General features: G+C 40.2%; 1 protein-coding gene across 3 annotated transcripts in view; it reads left to right on the top strand.

The window, feature by feature from the left end:
• LOC136880953 (excitatory amino acid transporter) overlaps nt 1-27,904 on the top strand; it is a 273,345-nt gene that overhangs the window by 184,280 nt on the left and 61,161 nt on the right. For all 3 annotated transcript variants that reach the window (XM_067153499.2, XM_067153498.2, XM_067153497.2), the window contains 2 exons: nt 5,945-6,070; nt 17,846-18,053. In XM_067153499.2, coding sequence (XP_067009600.2) covers nt 5,945-6,070; nt 17,846-18,053 — 334 coding nt within the window. The remainder of the gene's footprint in view (nt 1-5,944; nt 6,071-17,845; nt 18,054-27,904) is intronic.

The following is a 27,904-nucleotide window of genomic DNA, read 5'->3' as shown; positions in this document are numbered from 1 at the left end:
AAAGATTAGCACAGGATAGGATGGCATGAAGAGCTGCATCAAACCAGTCTATGGACTTATGACTCAAACAACAACAACAATTTATTTATTTATTTATTTATTTATTTATTTATTTATTTATTTATTTATTTATTTATTTATTTATTTATTTATTTATTTATTTATTTATTTTTCTCACAAAGTTGACAGTTGGTAATATAGCTCGAATTTCGATACGTCAAGTACAAGAAATAGAAATCGTAATTGATATAAGTTAAAAATATACGCTATGAGAATTTTACGGTAAATTCTTGAGTGTCTCTTCACTATTTCTTTCTTTATATAGGTTTCAGCCTCTTCTATTTACGGTCCGTATTGAGCATTCAGGAATGTTCTGACGGTATTGCAGGTCTTCAAAATTGCAGCCTTTTGTGCCACATTGTGAGTGTAGATGAGGAGCTGTAGTATTCTTAAGTTTTCTGGAACTGATTTTGGTGTAATACCAGTAGGAGAAAGGAGAAAAGGAAGAATTGTCATTCTCTCTTGTTTCCAGGTTCTTGCTACTTCTATAGCCAGATAAGTATATTTGTCAAACTTTTTCCTATATTTTTATTTTTTTTGCATATTGTGGTCTTCGGGATAGCGATGTCAATGAAATATTTGTGTTGGTTCTTTTGCCCGTTAATGCTATGTCTGCTCTATTATTATTATTATTATTATTATTATTATTATTATTATTATTATTATTATTATTATTATTATCTTGGGCTTCTACGGACCATTTTTGCACAAGGATCCTTCTGTCCCTCATAAGGAACATTCAGGTAGTGCCTAGGTATCAATATAAGGAAAAATACGATGGTAATTTCAGCTGTAATCAAAGTTTATTTTACCAATATTTAGCTACCCATAGTGGTAATAAAACAGGTTTATGAGTCTAGATAGGTATTGGTATAATAATGAATACGACGGGAAACTCAGCCATATATCATTATTATTCTACTTATTTTAGCTGTCCTTCCATACGAGGTATGTTCAAAAAGAAACGGAACTTTTGAAATAGCGCACCTACCAGCAGAGGGAGCGCGGTGCTCCTACTAAGCGCACGCAGCGGCAGGTTTAGACAATAAACTATCATTGGCCGCGTTTCCCTCTGACCGTTAGTCGGCGAGCTACAGCCGCTGAAGTGAACACGTTCACAAGTTGTTCGTCGCATTAGTGCCAAAGTGACGATGAAAAACAACGTGTGTGTGGGTGTGAAATTTTGCTACAAACTTGGCACAACTTTTACGGAGACATTTCAATCACATTTTGAGTGTCAAACTTGAGATGCGTCGTGTTAGAGCAAAATTCTAGCCGCGTTTGCTGACTGGCGATCAGAAACTGCCAGGAACTGGTTGCCACTGCCAATGGCAATGAAAACTTCCGTAAGAACATCATAACAAGCGATGAGACGTGGGTTTTTGTGGCTATGATATTGAAACCAAACCACTGAGGAGATTCAGGACAATGCGAAAGAGAACTGCGCGCCATGTCAGAAAGTGCGTTCCAGAAGGCTTTCCAAAAAATTGAAGAAACTATGGGAACCGTGTATTGCCAGTAGAGAGGGCTACTTTGAGAGAGCAGTGCTTAAAATCTTGTACGATAACCGATGAAGATATTATAGCAAAAGTTCGGTATCTTTTTGAACACCCTTAGCAAACTTAAGCATGTGTGTGAGTCTTGATGTAGAAATCTGTCACGCAAAAATAAAACCGATGATACGCACATTGGATGAATGATGCATTTGTGTACTGTAGCTTCGAGGTGCGTGACTCGAATCTTCAGTGTCCCAGATAACATTGTCAGAAACATCAAAGGCATCATATTCAACTAGAAATTTAGCTTTCTTCTACAGTAGGTTGATGATAGCATTACAGCTCTGGAGGTCGATATCAAAGTTGTCTAGTAGAACTCTCTCACATAAAAGTTTGGGGAACTTCTTCCAAGGACGAAAAAGGTATAGCCTACATCCAAAAGTTGAATGCAGGAAGTTCCACCAAGTGGTATGATTGTTACCTGTGCGTTTTTATCTGTATATACGAATAGATTTTCTTGACACAGAAAAAATAATCTACAACATTCTGTTTCAACATTGGGATAGAGAGAGTTATCTCGCCGTTGTTCAAGAATACTCTAGTCCACTTTACCTTATTTTATCTTCTTCTTCTTCTACTTCTTACACAGAATTCTCCACACTTGTGGCTTCGCGGGTGCGAACTGAGTCGCACATGTGGATTTGGCCCCGTTTTACTACCGGATGCCCTTCCTCATCCCAACCCTTTAGGGAGGGATGTTTATCACTATTGCGTGTTTCTGTGGTGGTTGGTAGTGTAGTGTGTTGCCTGAATATGAAGAGGAAAAGTAATTCACGTAATACAATAAGAAGTTGAGAGAAAAGTTTATTTTATGTCTATACAATGGGCTGAATCGTATATAATGATATTCCAGACGCTAATTTCACTTCGATAATCGTGCCTCTTTCACCGTTTCTAGACACTGTGCGGTTTCTGTGAACTTCATAATTAAATCAAGATTGGTCGGTATACAGAATTTTAATTGATGAATAATTAGGAACGATATTATCAGTTAACTTAATACTAAATGCAAACGCAGAATTCTCAATCCCTTTTTGTAATTGATCACGTTTATAGATTAGAAAATTCGTAACTTTGCGGCTAACAATCTTACGAACTACCTTGAAATTCCAAACCCAGGTCGATTCGGCTTTGAAATGAATCAGTTCAAGCGCTTTAGCATTCATGCATCGCCTTATATTAAAATCATGCCTAGCTATTAGATTAGCCCTTGCCTCTTAAAAATTAGACCACACGTAATCCGATATGACCTTGAGTTACTCATGTTTTGTTCCTTATTGTCCATAATAGCTCTGATAACAATATAGACAGCTGCTGTACTTGATCCTCCTGAAGTGATGCATGATTGGTTTCACCGACTATCCTTTGTATTTAGTTTCAATTACCTTCTTGACTCATTCGAAAGGAGCATAGTCTTTAGCTACATCATCATTCAAAGAAGGCATTTTCACCAGTTCTTCATGTAGCAGGATTCAGGTTATAGTGGCGTCTTCAAGTTTCTTGTACAAATTGATAAGAGTGTTTGCAAATACTCTTTCCTCCTCGTGTACTTCATGTGTTGAAGACGGTAATTCAATCTTGTGTAAAACATCTACACATCTTATGTACGTCAATTCTCTATGTCCAAGATACAAACACAAATGCTTAAGCTCAAGAATTCACTAATTACAGAGCACAGTTTACACTCAAAAAAATACCGGGCGAGTTGGCCGTGCGTGTAGAGGCGCGCGGCTGTGAGCTTGCATCCGGGAGATAGTAGGTTCGAATCCCACTATCGGCAGCCCTGAAAATGGTTTTCCGTGGTTTCCCATTTTCACACCAGGCAAATGCTGGGGCTGTACCTTAATTAAGGCCACGGCCGCTTCCTTCCCACTCCTAGCCCTTCCCTGTCCCATCGTCGCCATAAGACCTATCTGTGTCGGTGCGACGTAAAACAACTAGCAAAAAAAAAATACACTCAAAAACGTAAACATCTACTTTGGAGACAGGCATAATAGTGTTCTAATGCACTGCCATGACATAGACAGCTGCTGTACTTGATCCTACTGAAGTAATGCATGATTGGTTTCACCGTCTATCCTTTGTATTTAGTTCCAATTACCTCCTTGACTCATTCGAAAGGAGCATAGTCTTTAGCTACATCATCACTCAAAAGTTCATAAATAGGCTGGACATCAGTAGTTTGCTCGGAAGGCATTTGCACCAGTTCTTCATGTACCAGGATTCCAGTGATAGTGGCGTCTTCAAGTTTCTTGTACAAATTGAAAAGAGTGTTTGCAATTACTCTTTCCTCCTCGATTACTTCATGTGTTGAAGACGGTAATTCAATCTTGTGTATCCCGACTCGTTGGCTGAATGGTCAGCGTACTGGCCTTCGGTTCCGAGGGTCCCGGGTTCGATTCCTGGCCGGGTCGGGGATTTTAACCTTCATTGGTTAATTCCATTGACCCGGGGCTGGGTGTTTGTGCTGTCCCCAACATCCCTGCAACTCACACACCACACATAACACTATCCTCCACTACAAGGGCTGCACTCGGCTAGAAATAGCCACACGAAATTAAAATTAAAAATCTTGTGTAAAACATCTAAAATCTTATTTACGTCAATTCTCTATATGCAAGATACAAACACAAATGCTTAAGCTCAAAAATTCACTAATTACAGACCACAGTTTACACTCAAAAACGTAGACATCTACTTTGGAGTCAGGTACTGCCATGACAGTATGCTGCTGCACGGATGCTGCTGCTTATCTGTAGCGAATGGGCCAGTGTGGGCAATTAAAACTTGCTTTACTGTCATATAGTGTATTTATTATGTATTTTTATTTTTTTAATTGTACAAAATATGACAGAAAAGTAGCCGCCAGAAACTCTGCGAATGTTCCTTGGCAGATTTATATATTTTTCTTCGCACTCCCGCCAAAGGCCTTAAGACTTACTTCTCGCTCTTCTACCGAGATGGTTCTGTGGCTTGCCAAGTTTTTTCTCAGGTGCATCCAATATTCCCGCAATTTTCTTCACAAATGCTGATCTTTGCAGTTCTCTCCCTCTTCGATACCTACTCCTTTGAAGTCCTTGCGTACCTCCCTTGCTCACAGAGATTGGGTATTTCATTTTTCTTCTTTACAGCAGCAGTTATTTTCTCGACTCCTTCATAGAGCTCAAACGGAAGGTGACTCACTCCTTTAGTGATTGCTTCCCTTGGACACCAATTTTTTCTAAGGAATCTTCTTTCTCATTTATCACTGACTGGATCCGTCGCATTTGTCAGGGTTTCCGCTTAATAGAAGACATTCCTTCCTGACCATCCTACAATCATGCTTTATTTTGGTTCGAATTGAGACTGACTTGGATTTGTAAGCTCCGTGAAATAGCCTGAAGGACATCTTTATGGATCTCACTCTTTATTTTCGTTATTATTATTATTTTTTTTTGCTAGGGGCTTTACGTCGCACCGACACAGATAGGTCTTATGGCGACGATGGGATAGGAAAGGACTAGGAGTTGGAAGGAAGCGGCCGTGGCCTTAAGTAAGGTACAGCCCCAGCATTTGCCTGGTGTGAAAATGGGAAACCACGGAAAACCATTTTCAGGGCTGCCGATAGTGGGATTCGAACCTACTATCTCCCGGATGCAAGCTCACAGCCGCGCGCCTCTACGCGCACGGCCAACTCGCCCGGTATTATTATTATTATTATTATTAGTAGTAGTAGTAGTAGTAGTAGTAGTAGTATCGTTATTATTCAACAATATTTTGCTTTCATGCCCTTGCTGGTGAGCTGTAGTGTTTACAGTGCACTGTGTCTTCTGGTATGGGCAAGAATAAATTTGTTACTTTCATTGACCTGTCTCAGTCTCATCTTTGGCTTTGATAATATTAAAGTGACTGAGGTATGAGCGATGCTAGTAATACCATTCCTTATGCAGAAAGTTCCTGTTATGAATGGTATGAAAAGATCACTCATAGGATCAGTTGGTGCGTGCATTTCAGTGGGCTTGGCAGACTGATATGCGAGTAACTTCTGGCTCGGTAAGGAAAGCAACGGAAATTTACCTTACTCCTCATTTCCCTAGTACGCTTATTTAGTGATTCCTATGCCATCTATGACAGCTGTTGGTATAGCTGTGGAGGATCAAACCAGCCTTCGGGATGAATCAACTCAACTTGCTTTCTCAGCCTCGAAATGGGATGGGTTCTTCTTTGGTAGAGAGGGATGTTTCAAGCCCTTAGGTGAAACCAACACCTCACATGGACCATTGTTTCTATTCTCTTTTCCGTATTTATGTTTCCTCTGTTTACCTCTAACCAATTGTGTGTTGTTTCAGGCTTTGCGCTGCGACCCCTACAGCTAGGAGATGATGCCATACTGCTCATCTCGTATCCTGGAGAGTTAGTCATGAGGCTGCTGAAACTCATGATATTACCTCTCATTATTGCCAGTCTTATATCTGGTGAGTACGATTTTGTCTTTGTGAAAATGAAGTAGACTTCATCTGAGTTCCCGTTGATGAATATTGTGTCTCCAAACGGTTATGAATGTTAATATCGTCGCATCGCAAACAATACCCCGTATCTGACAATACCCTTTCTATCCATTATTTTCCTTAAGATTGGTCACGCCCCCCAACCATGTATGGGTATGCGGTCTATTAAAACAATGTCCGTTGTGTTCATTTTCCTCTGCCAATGGGTAAAGGAAAATGAACTTTTAAAACATTGTACTCTAGGAGTGCGTAAATACATCATGCAAACATGCATTCCTACAGTACCTATAATATATTTAAGGCTCATGTGTGGTTACGAGGCGTGACCAGTCTTAAGGAAAATAATGGAAAGGAAGAGCATTTTCAGATACGCGGTATTGTTCGCATAGCGACGATATTCTCTTTCTTTACTGGATATAACGTTAGCGATAATCTGTTGTAGTATTAGGCAATGGAAAATTAAGAGCAGCTTGTTTATTGTGTGGAAATTTGAAGCATAATAATGAAAACCTCGGGGAAGTAACTGACTTCAGACTAACTATTTCCGCCTACAAAGAATTCCTCTCTTTCTACATTTCCTGAGTCAATAAGCAAGGAGTTAAATTAAAAAGTGATATTTCACTAAAATGGCATTACTTAAAAGCAACGACATGAAAGATATATAGACTGCTAAACATGCTCGTTACAGCGCCCCTGGTTGAAGCACAGCGAACTAACGTTTGCCTGTAACTGTCATGGCGGCTGCCACTTCTTGATCTTGACAGCCCTTATCAGTTCAATGAATTGATGAGATTATAGTGTATGTTATTGCAAATTAAAGATTTATTTTAAACTAAACACGACATTTTCAAACATGCTTAATGTTGCATTGATGTTATAGTGAAATAAGCACAGTGAAAATGGTGAGCATTTGCTTGGTTAAAATAAGAATTATGTATGTAGAAGGCGTCATGCACTAACAACAAAGTCATTCACTACAGAAAGACATGTTATTCATTAGACATTGAGGAATTCACACGCGTTGAGAAAGATACCACTGCCTTTTCATGACATATCTCCAGTGTCATTCTGGTATAATTTTTGAATTTTGCTTCTTGGTCTGGTTTGCTATGTTTTATGCTTTTTGCTACTTATGGCTACTTTCTAAGAACTGCTGTGCAACATGCAGCACATACGTCCGTTGGTTGCGGTGTATAATATCTTTACGGTATCCTTTGCCTGTCGAAAGGGGCCATTAAATGGGGTAACCCCAGATTCTAAAGTTTCTACCGGACCTCTCTTGGTCAAACCTCGCCTGATTTCATTCTACTGAATTCATAGCCTACATTTGTTTATTTATTTATTTATTTATTTATTTATTTATTTATTTATTTATTTATTTATTTATTTATTTATTTATTTATTTATTTATTTATTTATTTATTTAGTTTAACCTTGCACACCTTCTCAAAGACCGTACTCCGTCACACAACAACATCTCCAGATCCTTTCTATGGCAGATTCAAGGAAATAAGCATATGTTTTGCCTGCAAGTGTCATGGCTGCCAGTGGTTCAAGTTGATTCAAAGATGGCCATCAGCACTGCCTTCGTAATATACAGGCCGTACTGCAGAAAGCGCGCCAAGCCCATCAGCTGATCAATTGAGGCGGGCTAAGCGAAATTTACAAATTGTACTCGTGAATGTAATTCATAAGGATTGGAGGCATTCTTAGGATAATTGTAAGTTTTGAAATATATAAATTTATATTTAAGTATAATGCATGTTTGTTCTTTAAATACATCACATCAGGATTCACGTAAATAGCTGTTATTAAGATAATGAGACCTCATGGTTTAGGTTAAGTATAGTATCTGCATGTGATGAATTCAAAGGCGTAATACTTCTCGTGGAATTTTTCATTTAACTGTTATCGTATAACACGCTTTTGTGGAAATATAATGTGTTGTGAATTTAAATAACTGTGTGTGAAAATTCGCAGTTGCCACAATGCAACCCACGCCCCCAAGTTAAGAGCACCACCATAAGCCGTGTGCGTACTACGGCGAAAATACAACTGTACAAGTAAATATACACTAATATTTTCATTCTTATTTTTATGAAAAATGAAAACCCAGCCGAAAATGTACCTGTTACGAAGAATGAAGGATTATGTTTCACTCATTTTCCCGAGCTGATGATGAGTTCTGCTTTTGACTTTCTTGTTACACAGATTTACAGCAGGGCGTTATATTGATGATACAGAATGAGCATGAAAGTGGACAGTAAAAAAATTGAACTTACATATGGTTATTTCTTGGGTCAGTAATATTGAGTACGCGCTGCATTTTCTCCCCAAAATTAATGCGAGTAAAAGCAAAACGCAGTCTAGAAATGTAGAATTAAATACAATCTATAAAACGTAACCTTCTGTTAAGTAATTTTACCATTTTTATGCACACATTTTACATTTTGAAAATTAAACTCTTGCTGGTAGATAACATTTAGATGTTAGAAGTAATGCAACTTAATAATTAATTAATACATAAGTAATAATCAAGAAATTATTTCTCGGTAGTTTCCATGAATGTGAGAAGTAACTAACAGATATTGCTGGCCAGTGCATTAATATTAGCGAAAACATGGGCTATTCCTAAACAAGACAATGATACAAACGTTTGTGTGAAAGAAAGGGTCTGAAGGATAGTGCCAGAAGTGTTAAGAAAAAACAAGAAAGGTATTGTATTTATGGCCGTTTAGAGGTATGGAGGTAAAATCTATTATTATTAGTGTACGGTTGTTGTCTCCATATTTATATTAATGCACAATAATTACTTTATTTATTGGGTACATTGTGGAGTAAAACCCTCAAGCTTTGACCACATAGATCGCACTTCAAACCTACTTCTCCTAAACTTACATAGATCTGACTTACGAGTAATGATGCGATTACAGGTGTTAATGATCTAGCCTGTTATGTTAATATAAAATGTGTGAATATTTCATAATTACAAGGTACAGACGTATCATATCCTTGCATTGCACGGGTCGGACGGAGGAAACAGTTCGCCTCTTTGCGTGACGTCATCGGAGCTATAGTACGGCCTGTACATTACGAAGGCGGTGCCATCAGGTTAACAGTCTATCTATGTTCTTAAGGTCGTTGCTTAAAAGTTTCGAACCTCTAAGAAATTGCACAACTTAATTGTCTAAGATTGTCTAAGATTGCCTTTCCAGTATGGCTCGATTCTTTGTTAGGAAGTCGAGAAGTGCCCCATGGTCCTGGGGTTCACGTAGCCTGTAACAGTGTACTTCGCTCATTCTTGCCGGTAAAAGTGGCTAATGTTACAAATTTCAGTCCTACTCAAACTTGCAATCCTAACTATAAATTGCGAATTGTCTTTACAATTGGTCCTCAGTTCTTCAGAATTTTGCAGCTTCTAAATTAGGCAATTCTAGGTATAAGTAACAGAGCGCCAAAGTTACCAATAAAACATAACTTACTAATCAGCTTCCAGTTATTGCCGTGATCGAACGAGATACGTGCCATGTTGCTGGGAAATATCATGTGGACTCCGTAGATGCTAGCACTGCCTTCGTGATGTACAGGCCGTACTGTACCTCCGATGACGTCACACAAAGAGGCGAACTGTTTCCTCCGTCTGCCCCGTGTAATGCAAGGACATGATGCGTCTGTACCTTTTGTAATTATGAAATATTTACAAATGTTGTATTAATATTACAGGTGAGATCACTAAAACCTGTAATCGCATCATAACTCGTAAGTCAGGTCTATGTAATTTTAGGAGAAGTAGATTTGAAGTGCGATGTCCGCGGTCAAAGCTTCAATGTTTTAATCGTCAATGTACTCAACAAATAATTATTATGCATTTATACAAATATGGAAACAACACACGTGCAATAATAAACTTTACTTCCATACCTCTAGATGGCCATAAATACAGTAGCTTTCTTAGTTTTTTTGTTCTTTTTTGTTGTTGACACTTTTGGCACTATCCTTCGAAGACTTTCTTGAGACCCTTTCTTCTATACAAACATTTGTATCATTTTTTGTTTAGGAATAGCCCAGGTTTTCCCAAATATTAATGCACTGATCCCACATTCACGGAAATGGCCGAGGAATGGTTTTTACTCTCATTAATTTTGGGGAGAAAAGGCAGCGCGTACTCAACATTACGAACCCAAGAAATAACCATAAATGTAGGTTCCATTGGTTACTGTCCACTTTTATATTTGGTCTGTATTAACAATAAAACGCTCTGCTGTAAATGTGTGTAACAAGAAAGTCAAGAAGAACTCATCATCTGCTCTGGAAAATGAGTGAAACATACACCTTTATTCTTCGTAACAGGTACTGTTTCGGTTGGGATTTTCGTTTTTCGTCAAGGTAACCTGCCCCCATACGAAGAAAATGTTAATGTCTATTTACTTGTATAGTTGTATTTTCGTCGCGGTACGCACAAATTCTTAGCATTGTGGCAAATGCAAACTTTCACACACGGTATTTAAATTTGTAGCACATTATATTTCCACAAAAACTTGTTATACGTTAACAATTAAATGAATAATTTAGATGAGAAGTATTACGTCCTTTGAATTTACATTACTCACCACGTGAATATACCATGCCTAACCTAAATTATGAGGACTCATTATGTTAATAACAATTGTTTACGTAATTCCTGATGTGATAAATTTAAAGAAAAAACATACAATATACTGAAATATACATTTTTGCCTCTCAACGGTCACAATTATCCTAAAAATGCCCCTAATCCTTATGGATTACATTCACAAGTACAATTTGTAACATTCGCTTAACTCGCCTCAATTGATCAGCTGATGGGCTTGGCGCGCTTCCTACAGTATGGCCTGTATATTACGAAGGCAGTGATGATAGGAGCAAGAGGCACCATTACTGACATATTTCATAACTTTTGAAAGAAATTTAATTTGGATAACCAATTTATTAAGGACATGGTGTAAGTTGCCCTGAAAGGCTCGTTAAAAGCAGTCAGATATCATTTATACTCCTTGTAGTCCCTCTTAGCTATATCTTTGTCCTATAAGGAGTCCCTGCTGGGTTTCAAAATATTGATTGATACGATGTTACTGAGTAATAGGAATAATATGGTATACTAATCCTTTATAGACATATTTTAGACTACCTTTTTAGCTGTCATCAACACTTTTTATGCTGTCTTTGTCTTTTTGGCAGCCTCCAAATCGGGGAAGTAGAAATAAATGCATTTCAATATAATGACCGAGTGAATTAGCTGGGTGATACGGGCTATGTAGGTGTAAGTTTGTATTCAGAAGATGGTGGGTTTGAAACCCAACATTGGCAGCACCGAAGATGGTTTTCCCTTGGTTTTTAATTTTCACACCAGGCAAATGATAGAGCTGTACCTTAATGAAGGCAACGGCTTTTCCTTCTCATTCCTAGCTCTTTCTATCCCATCATTGCTGGAAACCTATCCGAGTTAGTGTGAATTCAGACCATTTCCACAACTGTTCACTGTGAACTGTGTAACTGTGTTAAGACTTCAGGGTTGCCAAAATCTGACGTTTCTGTAGTTGAAATTTTACCTTTAAATTACTAAATTTCGAAACTACTTCAGATCAAATATGTTCTATCATTAGTACAAACCGATTACGAAGGGCTAATTCATCCCACAACGTACTGATAGTGGCGCGAGCGACTTAGAGTAACATTCACAATAATAATAATAATAATAATAATAATAATAATAATAATAATAATAATAATAATAATAATAATAATAATAATAATAATAATAATAATAAACAAAGGATTCTGCCATATGTTCAGACAAGAAAGTGAATAGTAGTAGAAGGAAGACATATTTTTTTCTGTGAAACCTGTCCAAGGGACTTGGCATTCCATCCCAATAAGTTCTTCCACAAATTATCGCACGCTGAAAAAAATATCACTAGGAATGTAGTTGACTGGTTTACTATATAAAATGTTGTAAAAATTTAATTTGAAAGTGTTAATCGTATAAGATCTATGTGTTGCTCCTTATATTTGTCTGATTTTAAATTGGATCTGCGGGTTCTCCAAGTGGACTTTAAAGTGTTAAATGAATATAATAAATGTTCGATTTTAGTGGCACAGAGCGAGTGCTTCTCTTGTATTAGACAGAGGTCACTGGTGCAAGGACGTGTAAACAGGCTGGCAGTTCCCTTGTGGTCACACAGTCATACAACTGGATATGTAGAATCCAATCATATCTCGTATATCATATTGCGTTCCTGCAAGTAAAATACCACAGCGGTTTTTGGAAGATGCTGATAAACTTGTTAAGAGTACACCAAAGGAGATCTTATCCCTTCCTACTGACACTCCTGATTCTATGATTTACTCAGATAAACGGTACAAAGGGTTAGGCGTTTTAGGACAAGCTGGGAAGCCTTGCTTCAGAATATAAACAGCTGCAACATTCTGAAACAGGAGAGGAACCAATATATTGAAGCCACTAGAAATCTAGATGAAGAAATTAACAGATGCTTAACTGAGTCAAACGTAAATGATAAAACTGAGGATATGAAGAACAGGCACGGTGAGTATGACACCAAGAAACTCAGAAATAAGTTTCGAGAATCTGAATTTGAGAAATGGTGCCAGTTGAGAAGCAAAGATCAGGGAGTGTGTCTGTACAAGGAGTTCCCTCCTGCAAACCGCTGGGTTAGAAACCGCGATGGCCTTTCTAGCACGGAGTGGAGAGATGCGCTGGAAATGGCATGTAACGTTGCACCTGTAAGAGCTGTACCGAGAAGGTCCCTTGATGGTAACCGCTGCAGAAGATGTAGTGAGATTGAAACATTCCCTCACGTCTTGGGTTCCTGTGCCTTCGGTGAAGCTCTTCGAAACGCCAGACATCACAACATCAGGTCATCCATAGCACAGACGCTCCGTGAGAAAGGATTTCAAGTGCATGAGGAAGTCCATGGCATTGGAGTAAATGGCAGCACGAGAAGGATAGATATGATCGCCATTAAACGGAAGAAAGGATATATATTAGACCCCACAGTAAGATTCGAAACACACTCCGACCAACCAGACGAAGTGGACCGAGAAAAGAAGTCTATCTATCAGCCTACAGTGCCGTACTATAAGAATAAATACGAACTGGACGATGTAGAAGTGAGGGGTCTCATGATCGGTGCGAGAGGGACAGTCCCTACGAAGACGATAGAGCTGATGAAGGTCTTTAACATCAGTACCAAGGAGTTCATCGACTGGGGGCTGAAAGCACTCAGGGGTTCTCTTTTGATACTCAGAAACCACTTGTATTCGCCAGACTGAGACATTAATTACTTTTTAAAAATAATTTTTGAATGAAATTTTATGTGTATTCTTTGTCTTAGGCAGCCTCCGAGTGGAGGAAGATTTTGAAAATAAAATAAATTACTCCTCTTAAAAATGCAAACCTCCCTTCCCCGGCTTTAGTTCCCCTTTCATTAAAACGTTGCAAACCAAAGGTGATGAGTAACTGAATTAGAGATACCTGTCTAGTAGCATGTAGCGTCCCCTTCTTTCGCCCTGATGATAACAATGGCGTGGCGTGACTTTGATTCCACAAGACATCGAAGGCGTTAGGGAGCCATACTGACCAATGCCCGTCGCACAACCTACCATAATGCATGGTGATTTGTCGGGAGCATGAACAAAGGTGCGCAGATTCCTTTCGATAGCATCTCAGATGCGCTCAATAGGATTGTGGTCGGGTGACCTTCTGAACTAGGTAAGCATACTCATGGGTGGGAGTCGTTCGTTGAATCCGTCGTCCAGAATTTGGGAGCGATGGACCTGTGCGTTTTCTTGCTCCGGCAAAAGGTTTCGTGCAAGGTGCTGTAGAAGAACAAATGGGTGGATGTGATCAGACAGCAGGTTCCTGTAACGTTTTCCGGTGAAGGACGTTCGCAGATATACCAGGGGCCCCATTTCATCCCACGTGAACTGTTCTCATACGGGGATACCGTCACCACCGGCTGAGCTGTAACCTACTGGCAAGAAGGACCCATTATCTCATGTACACGTATATTCCCATCGTCGTGTACCAAATGGTAGCTTGATTCATCTAACCAGGCGACCTTGTTCCATACTTCAAAAGATCAAAGGCTTTGTTTCTTTGCCCATGTGAGTCATTGCGCCTTCTGATGTGCGGTGAACAGGGCTACCCTTGTGGGATGGTTAATCTTGTACTCTATTGCCAGGAGATGGTTCTGCACGGCATAGCTCCTCACACTTCGTTGTTGTCCAGTACTGAATTCGCTAGTGATCTGCTGCACTCTAGGACCGTCTATCACCTCTTACCATCCGAGCTAACCGGCGGTGACCTTCATCATCAACACGTTGTATCCACGGCAGTTGACCCCGGTGGTGGTGGTGGTGGTGGTGGTATGTCATGAATCCACGCACTCATGGAACACTCTTGACATGGCGACTAGTGGAAAGTCTGCATGACTTCCGGAGATGGACTGCCGCCGATAATCTGGCCGCAATCAAATGCACAGAGATCTCGTGTCCTGCCCATCCTGTGGCCAGTACGAGATCTCACGATATCGCAGTCGCGTGCTATGTTCTCGTATTATATTTACCGGTCCGACTACAGCGCCATTTCACCAACACGGCAGCTACCTCTAATTCAATTGCACTACAGGAAACAGCTAGCGTAGCCTGTCTGATACGGCAATAGTAGCACCCACTCTGAGCTACTAGAGTGAATAGTTGAATGACTACTGATATTTCAAGAGGTAATTACTGTTTTAGTCCGCCTCTGTGGTGTAATGGTTAGTCCGATTAGCTGCCACCCCCGGAGGCCCGGGTTCGATTCCCGGCTCTGCCACGAAATTTGAAAAGTGGTACGAGGACTGGAACGGGGTCCACTCAGCCTTCCCACCTCAGCCATCCTGGAGGTGGTTTTCCATGGTTTCCCACTTCTCCTCCAGGCAAATGCCGGGATGGTACCTAACGTAAGGCCACGGCCGCTTCCTACCCTCTTCTTTGTCTATCCCTTTCACTCTTTCCATCCCCCACCAAGGCCTCTGTTCAGCATAGCAGGTGAGGCAGCCTGGGCGAGGTACTCGTCATCGTCCCCAGTTGTATCCCCGACCCAACGTCTCACGCTCCAGGACACTGCACTTGAGGCGGTAGAGGTGGGATCCCTCGCTGAGTCCGAGGGAAAAACCAACCCTGGAGGGTAAATAGATTAAGAAAGAAAGAATTACTGTTTTAATTAAGTACAAATCTAAATTGGTAATAATTTGAACATTTCTCTTCATGACAGGAATGTCCATAGTTTATTAAAGAAAACAAAGTTAGTGTCAATGTCTCCGTTATTTGTAATCTACCGAGTGATTTGGCAGTGCGGTTAGGGTCGCGCAGCAACGACCTTGAATTCGGGAGATAGTCGGTTTGAATCCCACTGTCAGCAGCCCTAAAGGTGATTTTCCGTAGTTTCCCATTTCCACATGAGGCAAATGCTGGGGCTGTGCCTTAGTTATTTACAGCCGCTAGTCCTTTCCTAACCCATCTTCGCCATAAGACCTATCAGTGCGACATAAAACAAATCGTAAAATATTTTAATCTCATGGGAAAGGTAACACAAAGTTTTACAAGTCCCTTAATACCACTTAAGAATCTTAAAACACAATATGAATATCTTTGATGATTCAGCAGCTATATCGGTGTAACATCTTAGAGGATAACTCTGTATACATATATATATAAATGATATGAATAAAGAACCGGAATAAAATATAAGATTTCTTGGGATGATCTTATACTGTATAGAGGATTAAATAAGTTACAGCATTATGAGACTGCAAAACGTGATATTGAGAGCAGACAATGGTATGATGGTACATGGGGTGAAAAGTCAGATTTTAACTTTCACCAAGAGGAAACGTGTTGATGGGGTGATAGTAACGGGTGCCAGGAAATGTTCTGCGCAGTGACTACCTGCTGCTGCGCGAGGGAGCATCAGTAGTTTAGTAGGCAGCACGGTGTCATATCTGTCACCCTCGCTCGCCGAGAGGCCAAGGTCAACAGGATAGCAGTACAGGGAAGGCCACGTGTGAGCTGCGGGCTGTCGAAATCGTAACTGTGTATTGCATTAAGCGAGCATCCAGATAATTATTGGAATAGTGTAACAGGATACAAGCGGTAATGTTTACTACTGAGGAGAGAGCTTTTTTGGTAGAATACGCTTTTCGCGAAGGCGATCGGTTTACAGAAAGTGTAAAACTAAACTTTCAGGCGCTGTTTCCTAATTCAAAGTGTCCAAACCGGGATACCGTTCGGGATTTGATAAGAAAATTTCGTGTGACCGGCTCAGTTCACGATGCACCGGGAACAGGCAGACCTACGGTTTTAACAGACAAAAATTGTTGATGAATTTAATGTGAATATAATTAATTATGTGCAGTCCATTACGCAAAACACTTTAGTGAAAGTCTTCGACTGTTATGAATTGGTGTGGTGAGTACAATGTTTACTGTCTGTTGTTGTTTTTTTATACAAGCGTCAACAGCCGCGCTGCCAACTTAACTCCTGGTGCCGCCTCGCGCAGCAGCACCTAGGCGCTGCGGAGAATATTTCCTGGCGCCCTGTACCTTATGTGGATCATCGCTGTAAGTACTTAGGTGTTGGTATAGGGAGAGATCTTCATTAGGGCAATCACATAAACGAGGTTGTAAATAAAGGGTACAGATCTCTTCTTATCCTTATGAGGGCATTTGGGGGTTGTAGTAAAGATTTTTTTTTTTTTTTTTGCTAGTTGCTTTACGTCGCACCGACACAGATAGGTCTTATGGCGACGATGGGACAGGAAAGGGCCAGGAGTGGGAAGGAAGCGGCCGTGGCCTTAATTAAGGTACAGCCCCAGCACTTGCCTGGCGTGAAAATGGGAAACCACGGAAAACCATCTTCAGGGCTGCCGACAGTGGGGTTCGAACCTACTATCTCCCGAATACTGGATACTGTCCGCACTTAAGCGACTGCAGCTATCGAGCTCGGTAGTAAAGATGTAAAGTAGATGGCGTGTAAGAATATAGTTCCAATGAACGAGATCCACACTAGGGTTACTTGATTCGAGAGCTAGAGAAGATCCAAACGAAAACAGCACAATTTCTGGGTGATTTATGACGAAGGAATAGTGTTACGAAAATGTTGCTAAAACTTTGGTCTAGGAAGGGTTAGAGTAAGGAGACGAGCTGCTCGCCTAAGCGGTACGTTCCGAGCTGTCGGTACAGAGATGGAGTAGAATGATGTTAGTAGACGAATAAGCTTGAATGTTTGAATATCACAATATGAAGATAAATTTAAAATTGAAGACGAAAAACTGGAATAAATATTCGTTTATAGGAAGAGGAATCAGGGATTAGAACAACTTACCAAGAGAAATGTATGATAAATTTTTAAATACTTTGAAATCATTTAAGAAAAGACCAGATATATAGCTAACAGAGAATCTGCCACATGGGTGACAGCCCTAAATGCAGATGATTGATTGATTGATTGATTGATTGATTGATTGATTGATTGATTGATTGATTGATTGATTGATTGATTGATTGATTGATTGATTGATTGATTGATTGATTGATTGATTGATTGATTGATTGATTGATTGATTGATTGATTGATTGATTGATTGATTGATTGATTGATTGATTGATTGAGCAGCGAGAATAAGGAACAGGTTGTTGTTTACAGGCGCTGCCCGTCTGAACGCTAGCATGAACGGTAAGATCGCCGTTCGAACACTCGTCTACTTCCTGCTGACGTCACTTCTAAACGCCGTTCTCGGCACGGCGTTGGTGCTGCTCATACATCCTGGTGACCCAGTGGCACGGAGCGTACTTCCTGTCGGAGCAGATGACCGAGAAGTGCGAATTTTGGACAGCTTCCTAGATCTCGGCAGGTAAGAACTACCAGGCAGAACAGATTTCCTGTACGTGTAGTAAGTATCCTACATGGTTCCAGAGAAATCAATTCATAAATACACATTAAATTATTTTCTCTCCTTACTTTGGAATATTAACATAGTATTATTAATATTACTGTTAATGATATGATATAGGCTTCTTGGCCTTATGCCGTGTCAAGAAAATAAGGTGAAGTTCTTCACATTCCGCAGAGAACTTTGCTCTGCGTCTTCAGAAGAAAATCTCGACTGCTCACGAGGAAGACTTCTCCAAGAATGAAAGTTTGAATTTAGAGATTAGTAATGGAAGTGTAAGTGGTACGTTCATTCGTCACTAGATGGCTCACGGTAGTGCTAGCATTCGAAGCGGAAGCTGGCGGCACTATCAGAATCAATCTGAGAGGGGGTCACATGACAGGTGTACACACACTATGAAAGTATAACACCGGGCGAGTTGGCCGCGCGGTTAGGGACGCGCAGCTGTGAGCTCGCATCCGGGAGATAGTGGGTTCGAACCCCACTGTCGGCAGCCGTGAAGGGGCTGTACCTTAATTAAGGCCACGGCCGCTTCCTTCCCATTCCTAGGCCTTTCCTGTCTCATGGAATGAAACATCTGGTGATGAGGAACGTACAAATTATTATTATTATTATTATTATTATTATTATTATTATTATTATTATTATTATTTCATTTTTGCCGACTATGAACCATGTTAATTCGAATTCAGCTTCATCTGTTTCTGGGCTTTAGTCCTCGTCCGGTACTCCTTCACCCTTTCACTCTGCAATCTCCTCCTTTCGTCTGTCCGCGGCGCTTGGGTACGGGATCTGAAACCTCTTGGTGGCCTTGATCCTCGACTTGCAAGCTTTCTTGTTGCTGATTTCTGTTCTTTGTATTCCCATTTGTTGCAGGTCTTTCTTCATCTTCTGATAACAGCGCACCGTAATTTTCCTAATTTCAAAAAGTTGTATTATCTAATTGGTCAGTCTTCTCGGGTTCATTCTGTAAATGTGTCCGAAAAACATGGCTCTCCTCTACCAGACCGGATGGTATCTGAGATCTTTTCCAACTTGATACATATTTGTTGGTTTCCCTTCTTGCTGTATGATCCATCGACTGTTCTTTGGGGTCCCATTATTATTATTATTATTATTATTATTATTATTATTATTATTATTATTATTCCTTTCTTAACCTGTTTACTGCCCAGGTTTCGTTTCACGCTCGGACTCAGCAAGGGATCTCACCTCTACCAACTCAAGTGTAGTGTCCTGGAGCGTGAGACCTTGGATCAGGGGGTACAACTGTGGAGAAAGGACCAATACCTTGCCCCGGCGCCCGAACTTACTATGCTGAACAGGGACCTTGTGGGGGGAAGGAGAGATAGTAAGTAATAGACAAAGAAGAGGGAAAGAAGCGGCCATCTCGGCAGTTGACTGGAGGAGAAGTTGAAACCACGGAAAACTATTTCGAGGATGGCTGAGGTGGGAATCGAACCCCCCTTTTTTCTCATTTGAACTCAGTTTGACCTTTCGTGTCCGGATCCATGGCTAAATGGTTAGCGTGTTGGCCTTTGGTCACAGGGGGTCACAGGTTGGATTCCCAGCAGGGTGGGGAATTTTAAGCAACATTGGTCTATTTCTCTGGCACGGGAGCTGGGTGTATGTGTCGTCTTCATCATCACTTCATCCTCATCATGACGCGCAGGTCGCCTAAAGGAGTCAAATCGAAAGACCTGCACCTGGCGGGCCGAACATGTCCTCGGACACTCCCGACACTAAAAGACATAACGACATTTCTTTTTTTCAAATGGCAGAGCCGGCAATCGAACCCGGGCCTCCGGGGGTGGCAGCTAATCACACTAACCACTGCACCACAGTGGTGGAAATTATTATTATTATTATTATTATTATTATTATTATTATTATTATTATTATTATTATTATTATTATTATTATTATTATTATACCGGGTAGTACACCTCAACTCCGCACATTAAAAAGAAGCGCCTTAAAGAACTCTATCAAACAAAACGTGAAACAGCCACTGCATGAAGTTGGGACATTAATCAGAAGATGTCACTACTGAATAACTGAGAAGTTTGTCATTTCTAAGTTGCCTAAATTGATTGGATTTATTTTGTTTTGTTTTGGTGTTCATCAAGAAGTTTGAACTTTTCTCCATAGATGTCTCTAGAAAACTGAGGTCACGCACTCTGGTGCAAGGTGGAATAATTTGTTATTAAAAGAAATTTTGTGTTTATAGGTTTTCTTAAGGAAATTAACCTTCATTTATTTTTTGTATATTTCAAGGTTTTCAACACTTCCTTCTCTTCTCCCCAGCTTCGGTGTCAGGCCAATCAATTTTTTCTGCAATTATTTTTCAGCCTATCACAGATTTCTTGTTGGTTTTTGGGTGTAACTTTTGATTCTGCCAATAAAAATGAGAGGGTGTGTCCGGATTTAGTCCAGAACCCTCTCGAAGCGTTCCCTCGCGTATATAAGCTGCAGCCTTTCGGGCTACCTTGACTTTGGATCACCGAATTTCTGAGAGTGTGTGTGTTAAGATAGGAGGCGGGGTGCCTCATTCTTCGGCAGGCAGAACACCAGCCCAGGTAATGGCCACCAATGTTCTATCTTTGTAGCTGCCTCCGCAAATTTATCCGAGGGGAAGGTTCTAAACGTTAACTATGTAACCATCTCATTCTGAAATGTAATAGTCTTCTTTTCTAATGTAAACTTCATAAAAGTCTTTAACTGTAAATCGGGGATAGAGAGAGTGTTACCCTCTCGAGTTCCCCATCAATTTATCGTGAGGTGATTACGATTTTGTAACTGTTTCTCTTTTCCGTAAAGCATTAAATTAACCTTCATTCGAGTCACCTCAGTAGCTTGGGATTAGCCCCTGTGTCGTCAGGCCGAGAGCCCAATTAGGATTTTATATTTAATTTTCTTGGAGTGCAAGTGTACGCCTCCATTCATTTTGTGTTCGGGCCAGTAATTTAACCTGTTCTTTTTCCACGAAGGCCCAGTAGGTTGGGTACTAGTTACCCCTGTGTACTAATTGTAAAACTGCAAGTTGGGCCTAGAGAGGTCAGAAATTCGTAAGATTTTGTAACAAATTGGGAGCGCAGTCTCTTTGGTTAATACTGGAGAGCATGTAAGCTCTTTTCTGTGATTGTTGTAATATTCGGGGTGCCTTTAGAAGGCTGTTTTGTAACCGCTGGACCAAAGTGCTCTTAAATGGTGTTTTGGGAGATTTCTTTACTTATCTACCTAAATTCCACAAGTGGAAAATTGTAAATTTGGAGTCTGAACCTCAAAACTTGTAAACTACCTATCCTTGGGTTTTGTATTTTGTATCTCTATTGCTATTTTGTACCTGAAAATATTTTGTTAAGTTTGAGTTTCTAAAAGAAATATAACCTTTATTCAAAGTTTTAAATTAATTTTTGATATCGTAGTTAGACCCATTTAAGCCCGCACCCTCTTTCACCTCTCTGCGTTCCACAGATACCCCGGAACAATTATTATTATTATTATTATTATTATTATTATTATTATTATTATTATTATTATTATTATTATTATTATTATTATTTACTTGGTTCTTGTATCAGACAGGGCAAGCTACGGACAATGTCGGGTTCAATTTAATTTGTGTACGTTTGTTTGTTTGTTTGTTTGTTTGTTTGTTTGTCCGACTGTAACAGCATCACAGAAAAAAGGCTCGGTGAGATTTCACGAAACATAATATTTAAGTTTGTTGCAATGGCGATTATGATCCTAAGTACTCGTGTTGAAATATGTTTTAAAGGGAAGGGGGATTGTAAGGAAGACTGGAATGCAAAAAGAACAAAAGTACTTTCTGTATCTTGTGCTGCCATGCACGAACGACCTCACTTACCTGGATATGGCCTGGCTCCTTGGCTGAATGGTCGGTGTAGTCACCTTTGGTTCAGAGGGACGCGGGTTCGATTCTCAGCCGGGTCGCTGATTTTAACCTTAAATGGTTAATTCGCGTGGCTCGGGGACTGGGTGTTTGTACTGTCTCCAGCAATCCTGCACAATGCAATACTATCCCACATCATAAAATATACGGCAAATAACGCCCAAGCTCGTCGCAGGGTCTGCCTTACAAGGGCAAGCAACAGTCACACGAAATTTAAATTTACCTGAATACCGATTGCTCAGTTAATGGCATTTATAACGTCACTTTTCAGGGAATGTAAAATATCCATGAAAAAATTTAAGCCGGGCTGAGTGGCTCAGACGGTTGAGGCGGTGGTCTTCTGACCCCAACTTGACAGGTTCGATCCTGGCTCACTCCGGTGGTATTTGAAGTTGCTCGAATACATCAGCCTCGTATCGGTAGATTTACTGGTACGTAAAAGAACCCAGCGGGTATAAATTCCGGCACCTCGGCGTCTCCGAAAACAATAAGTTGGTTAGTAGGACGTAAAGCTAATGGCAATATTATTATTATTATTATTATTATTATTATTATTATTATTATTATTATTATTATTATTATTATTATCAATTTAGGAACGCTCGGTTTGTGCCGGTAACATAATGGGCTGACTCGGCCTAAGCAAGGAGTCACCCTCTTGATTATGAAACTACAGGTACATATATCTACAAAATATTTACAACGGAAATAATTACAACATATATATTTATACAAACAATACAAACAACTTCAGACAACTTCTTATGTCCCCGCTTTGGGAATCTGTTCTTCAGTACTTATTATTATTATTATTATTATTATTATTATTATTATTATTATTATTATTATTATTATTATTATTATTATTTAAAAAGTTAAGATTAAGACATTCCATTTAGATTATTTCCTACATTTTCCTGCAGACAGAATTTTTCTGATCGTTAAAGCGTCAAGTCTATATTATCCGACCGCGATTGGCCGGTTTGAAAAAATTCACCATCAGAATGTAGGCCGCCAGAGCGGGAGGGGTGATGGCATACAATTTCTAACGACTAGTTTGCGAGTCAAAAGGCTAAATTCAATTCCAAACCTCTCCGCATAGTTCATATGGAGTGAGGGCATGTAACACTGTTAATGGTGATTCGTTCGTTGCATGGGGACGACAAGACTTGCGCTGACCCCTTGTTGCTAATCGACAGCAATAGGCCATGTGCCGGAGCCGTGTTTCACCCTGTCCCTTCCTACTGTAATACCATACATCACGTCATTCGATTCATCTGATTAACTCCTCTGATGAGGCTGACGTCCGGAAGGGCAAACGGTCGTCAAATATTGCTGCGAAGATTCATCTCATTTTATATCTCTACGGGGCAGTGTCGGACAAGCACAGAAGTAATCTGATAAAAATAAGCAAATAATCATCGTTTGTTAAGAATTTCTGGGCAAGATTTTGACGTCTTCTTCTTCTTCTTCACGTCATCTCAGAGTTACCTCGGTTCGGCAATTTTTTTTAGAATTCAGACCAGTTTTACGGCCGGTTGCCTTCTCTGCCGCCAACCCTATGTGTGACGGATGTATTGAGAGATGTGTGTCTGCTGCACATCCTTGTCCGAGAGGAAGCGTCGACACTACAAGGACTTTTTGAAGGGAGCGAAGGCGTGATAATCGCATGGGGAGAGATCAGGACTATAGACCTCATGTGTTGTGTGTAGATGTGTATCGAGACAAATACACGGGGCGATCAAAAACTTTCCGTTCGACGGCCGCATAGTCCTGGATCGGGATGCCAATGAGGCAAAATCGCCGTGAGCATTGAGGCACTCATCCCACCGACGCCACCAGGTTGAAGATCCCCGTGTGGTAACACACTGTGTCCTGCTGCGTGAAGAAGTTCGTAACCGCCTGCCGCACATCCTCGTCCGACGGGAAGCGTCGACGCCTTTTCGAAGGGACCGAAAGTGCGATAATCGCATGGGGAGAGATCAGGACTATAGGCCTCATCCACCGGCCTCTTGTTGTTGTCCATAATGGATGAGATTGGCCTCCCAAATCGACCAGCGCCTGGTGTCGAAACGCGACCCGCACGAAACTTGGTGCATCTTTCCACAACGGTTGTTTTCGATAGACAAGCTGCCTCATACACAGTCTTCATTCTCCGATGGATGTCCACCGGTGTTTGTCCTTGGGCAGCCAAGAGCAGAATAACAGCACGTTGGTCCTGTTTGGACGCTTTTGGTAACAACGTCGTCATAGTTCATGTGTCTGCATTTAACGCACGCACCTCGGCACGACATGACTGCCACACTAATCCCTTTGCCTATATGTCCATGCGTATATACCGGCATCGAAATCGCGTTACGTTGCATGTCCACTGCAGGAACACCCTCAAACGGAAACTTGTTGATCACGCCTTATACAAACACCCAGTCACCGAACCAGAGGAATAATCTATACCCAGTGAAAATTCCCGATCAGATAGGGAATCGAACCTAGTGCCCTCTGAACCTAAGGCCAGGATGTTGGCCATTCAGCGGACGAGGTTTTGGCACTGCTAGACCTGCTACTGCTCACTTGTACAACGATTGCATATGTCCAAATGACGTGATCAACAGAGATCTCATGGCGAACCCAAAACAGTGCAAAAGTTAGCTACTACTTTCACGCCCATAAACGCTGTGGCTTGAGTCACCGACACAGTCTACCATTTTTTTTTATTTGATAACATTCATAGGCTCATAGTCACTCAATTTCATTTCCATACGCATGGTTAAGGAAACATTATTGACCACTAGAAGTTTAGGAAGTCGTTCTTTTAAACATAAGTGTCCCTATCACGAAATTAGCCATACCATAACACTTTATCATTAATTGAATCCACCGAGCGAGTAGGCCTTGTGGTTGGGGGCGGGCAGCTTTGAGCCCGCATTCGTGAGATAGTGGGTTCGAACCCCACTATCGGCAGCCCTGAAAATGGTTTTCCGTTTTACCCATTTTCACACCAGGCAAATGCCGAGAGCTGTGCCTTGAATGGCCGCTTCCTTCCCACTCCTAGCCCTTTCCTATCCCATCGTCGCCATAAGACCTGTCTACGCTGGTGCGACGTAAAGCAACTTGTAAAAAGAAACGAATCTTTATTTTTTTCCGTGTGTCTTTCCTATAACAGCTATATATAAATATTTGATTTTATTCACATCTCACCCGTGTTTTATGGAATCCTAAAGATATGAAAATTGATCGGTTTTCAAAAAGGTTAAAATAAAGAGATAAACAAGTTCAATTCGTAGACTTTGAAAAGGTATATCTTGACATTGCTACTAGACGATTATATATCTTCCGTGTTATCACTCATCTTCTTGTCAGCCATATCTATACTGCATATACCTAATACTTCTTTAGAGTGTTTTACCAGTACAATTGAATTCTACGAGAAGTATTGGCAGAGACCAAGGAATGTAGACGAATATATTATTCACAAAAAGTTTTTCTTTGTTTGTATAGCGCTTGTCTGAAAGCTTCTGCGAATCGAATTACAACCTCCGTAATCCTGTACTTGCGACTGTCATTGTAGTTTCATATTCCTTTCCCCTTCTTAGCTTGAAAACATAGAAAGTCTAGTTCAAGTAACGTCTGCTTCCGCTCTGACATTCGATTGCCAAGTTCTACCGTAGGTATAACTTATCGTCCTTCATTCGTCTCGCATAACGGCACTAGAGTAGGTGGTTCATTCGTGGACGTATAACTTCATCCAGCGTGTTCATTCATACCTTATCGTTTATCTCCTAAACAAAAACAAAATAAATAGCAGCCAAAACAAGACTCCAAATTTCTTATGACGAAGTATATGGAAGGGACTAGAACAGGTTTCAACAGTCAACCGTTAATCATCAATAAAGCCCGGATTTTTATGCAGTAACAGGTTAGACTGCAAACTAATTAGGTTAGTAGGAAGTGTCGGCCACCCGCTCTTCCATAATGTAGCAAGAGTAACATAAATTATAGAGGTCCTGATGGGCCGTACTCCTAATATTTATGCAAACCCCTTAGCACAGACGTTGTGAAGGTAGACTATACTTGCTACTCGCTTCAAAAAATTTGCATTCTAACCTATTAATGCATAAAAATCCGGGCTCTAATCATCAAATATGAAAATATTGCCCAAGTAGACAAATGTAAGATCTAGGTGAAATTATTGAACCAGCACGGTTAAATAAGCAAGCTAACAAAAAACCGGCAAAACTTCAAAGAGCATACAAAATTACTTGGAACAGATACAATAAATGAACTATATCAAATAAGGCAAAATTACGACATTACAACACAGCAGTTAAAACAGAAGCACGGCATGCTTCTGAAACTATTACAATTGGTGGAAAATCTCAAATAAAGATGATCGGAAAACAAGAAAGGAAAATCCTCAGAAAAATCTTAGGGCCACAATGCGAAAGCGGAATTTGGATGAAAAAGAAATCACAACAAATCTATCAAGTTACATTAAAAATCACAGATGCCATCAGGTGGTCACTTATATAGAATGGATAATAAAAGGATCACAGTGAAAATTTTAAACTTAGCCTTATCAATGAAAAATCACAATAACGGGCTAAAAGAAATCATTGAAGACATAAATGAAATTGGCATATAAAAAGCCATTCAAGATAGAATAAAATGCAAAACCACAATTCACAAAGAAACATTTTCTGTAAAACCCGCCCGACTAAAAACAGGACGGACTGAACAACGTAAAAAGGAACACAGCGAGAAGCTGAAGAGATATTGGTAAGAGAAGAAGAAGAAAAACAAAAAATGCGAATAAGTTCAAAGGAATCAGAAAAAGCGCCATGGCATGAACAGCTCATGAAGGATTTGGCCTGCCCAGATGACTGCTATCCAGTCAGATAGCCTGCAGATGCTGAAAGCCACGTGGTTAATGCGTTGACATTCTCAGCCATATAGTTTGGCTTTCTTGACCAGATCCACTACCTCTCACATCAGGCAGTTTCTCAATTAGTCTCGCGAGGTTGAGTAAACCTCCTTCCAGCCCTCAGTCCAGGGTTAAAATCCGCAGTCAAGTTCATACAAGGTTTTTCTTTTAGCACTTGATAAAGGCACAAATAAATAAATAAATAAATAAATAAATAAATAAATAAATAAATAAATAAATAAATAAATACAAGTTAAAGGTTTCCACTGTTCATTATGTCGATTCGAAGTAGGATAGTGGTTAATTCTATAAACGACTGATTTTCCCGTCCTCCAATCCTCCCTGGAATTAATCTGATAATAATTTCTTTATTGCAGGCTGAATGAATCCAACAGCTATGTGGCTGTCTAGGAAGGGAAGTTTCTCATCTAAATGTCCCCTATTTCTGACGGAGTATGGAACCCACACCTTCCTTTGATGAACAGAACACAGTATAGCTTCCTCGTCTAGACAGCCTCCCTCCCAGAAAACGACTTGCGCTAGGCCCCACCGGAGGCCACAGCCCATTATTATTATTATTATTATTATTATTATTATTATTATTATTATTATTATTATTACTTACACCTGGCTTTACGTCGCACCGACACAGATAGGTCTTATGGCGACGATGGGACAGGAAAGGGCTACGAATGGGAAGGAAGCGGCTGTGGCCTTAATTAATTTACAATCCCAACATTTGCGTGGTGTGAAAATGGGAAAACCATCTTCAGGGCTGCCAACAGTGGGGTTCGAAACCATTATCTCACGAATGCAAGCTCACTGCTACGCGCCGCTAACCGCACGGCCAACTCGCTCGTTATTATTATTATTATTATTATTATTATTATTATTATTATTATTATTATTATTATTATTATTATTATTATTATTATTATTATTATTATTGTGACTTTGCGAACTTGCCTATGAATT

Source organism: Anabrus simplex, chromosome 9 (assembly GCF_040414725.1).
Source record: "Anabrus simplex isolate iqAnaSimp1 chromosome 9, ASM4041472v1, whole genome shotgun sequence".
NCBI classification, from domain to species: Eukaryota; Metazoa; Arthropoda; class Insecta; order Orthoptera; family Tettigoniidae; genus Anabrus; species Anabrus simplex.
This window is presented reverse-complemented; position numbering and strand designations above follow the sequence as displayed.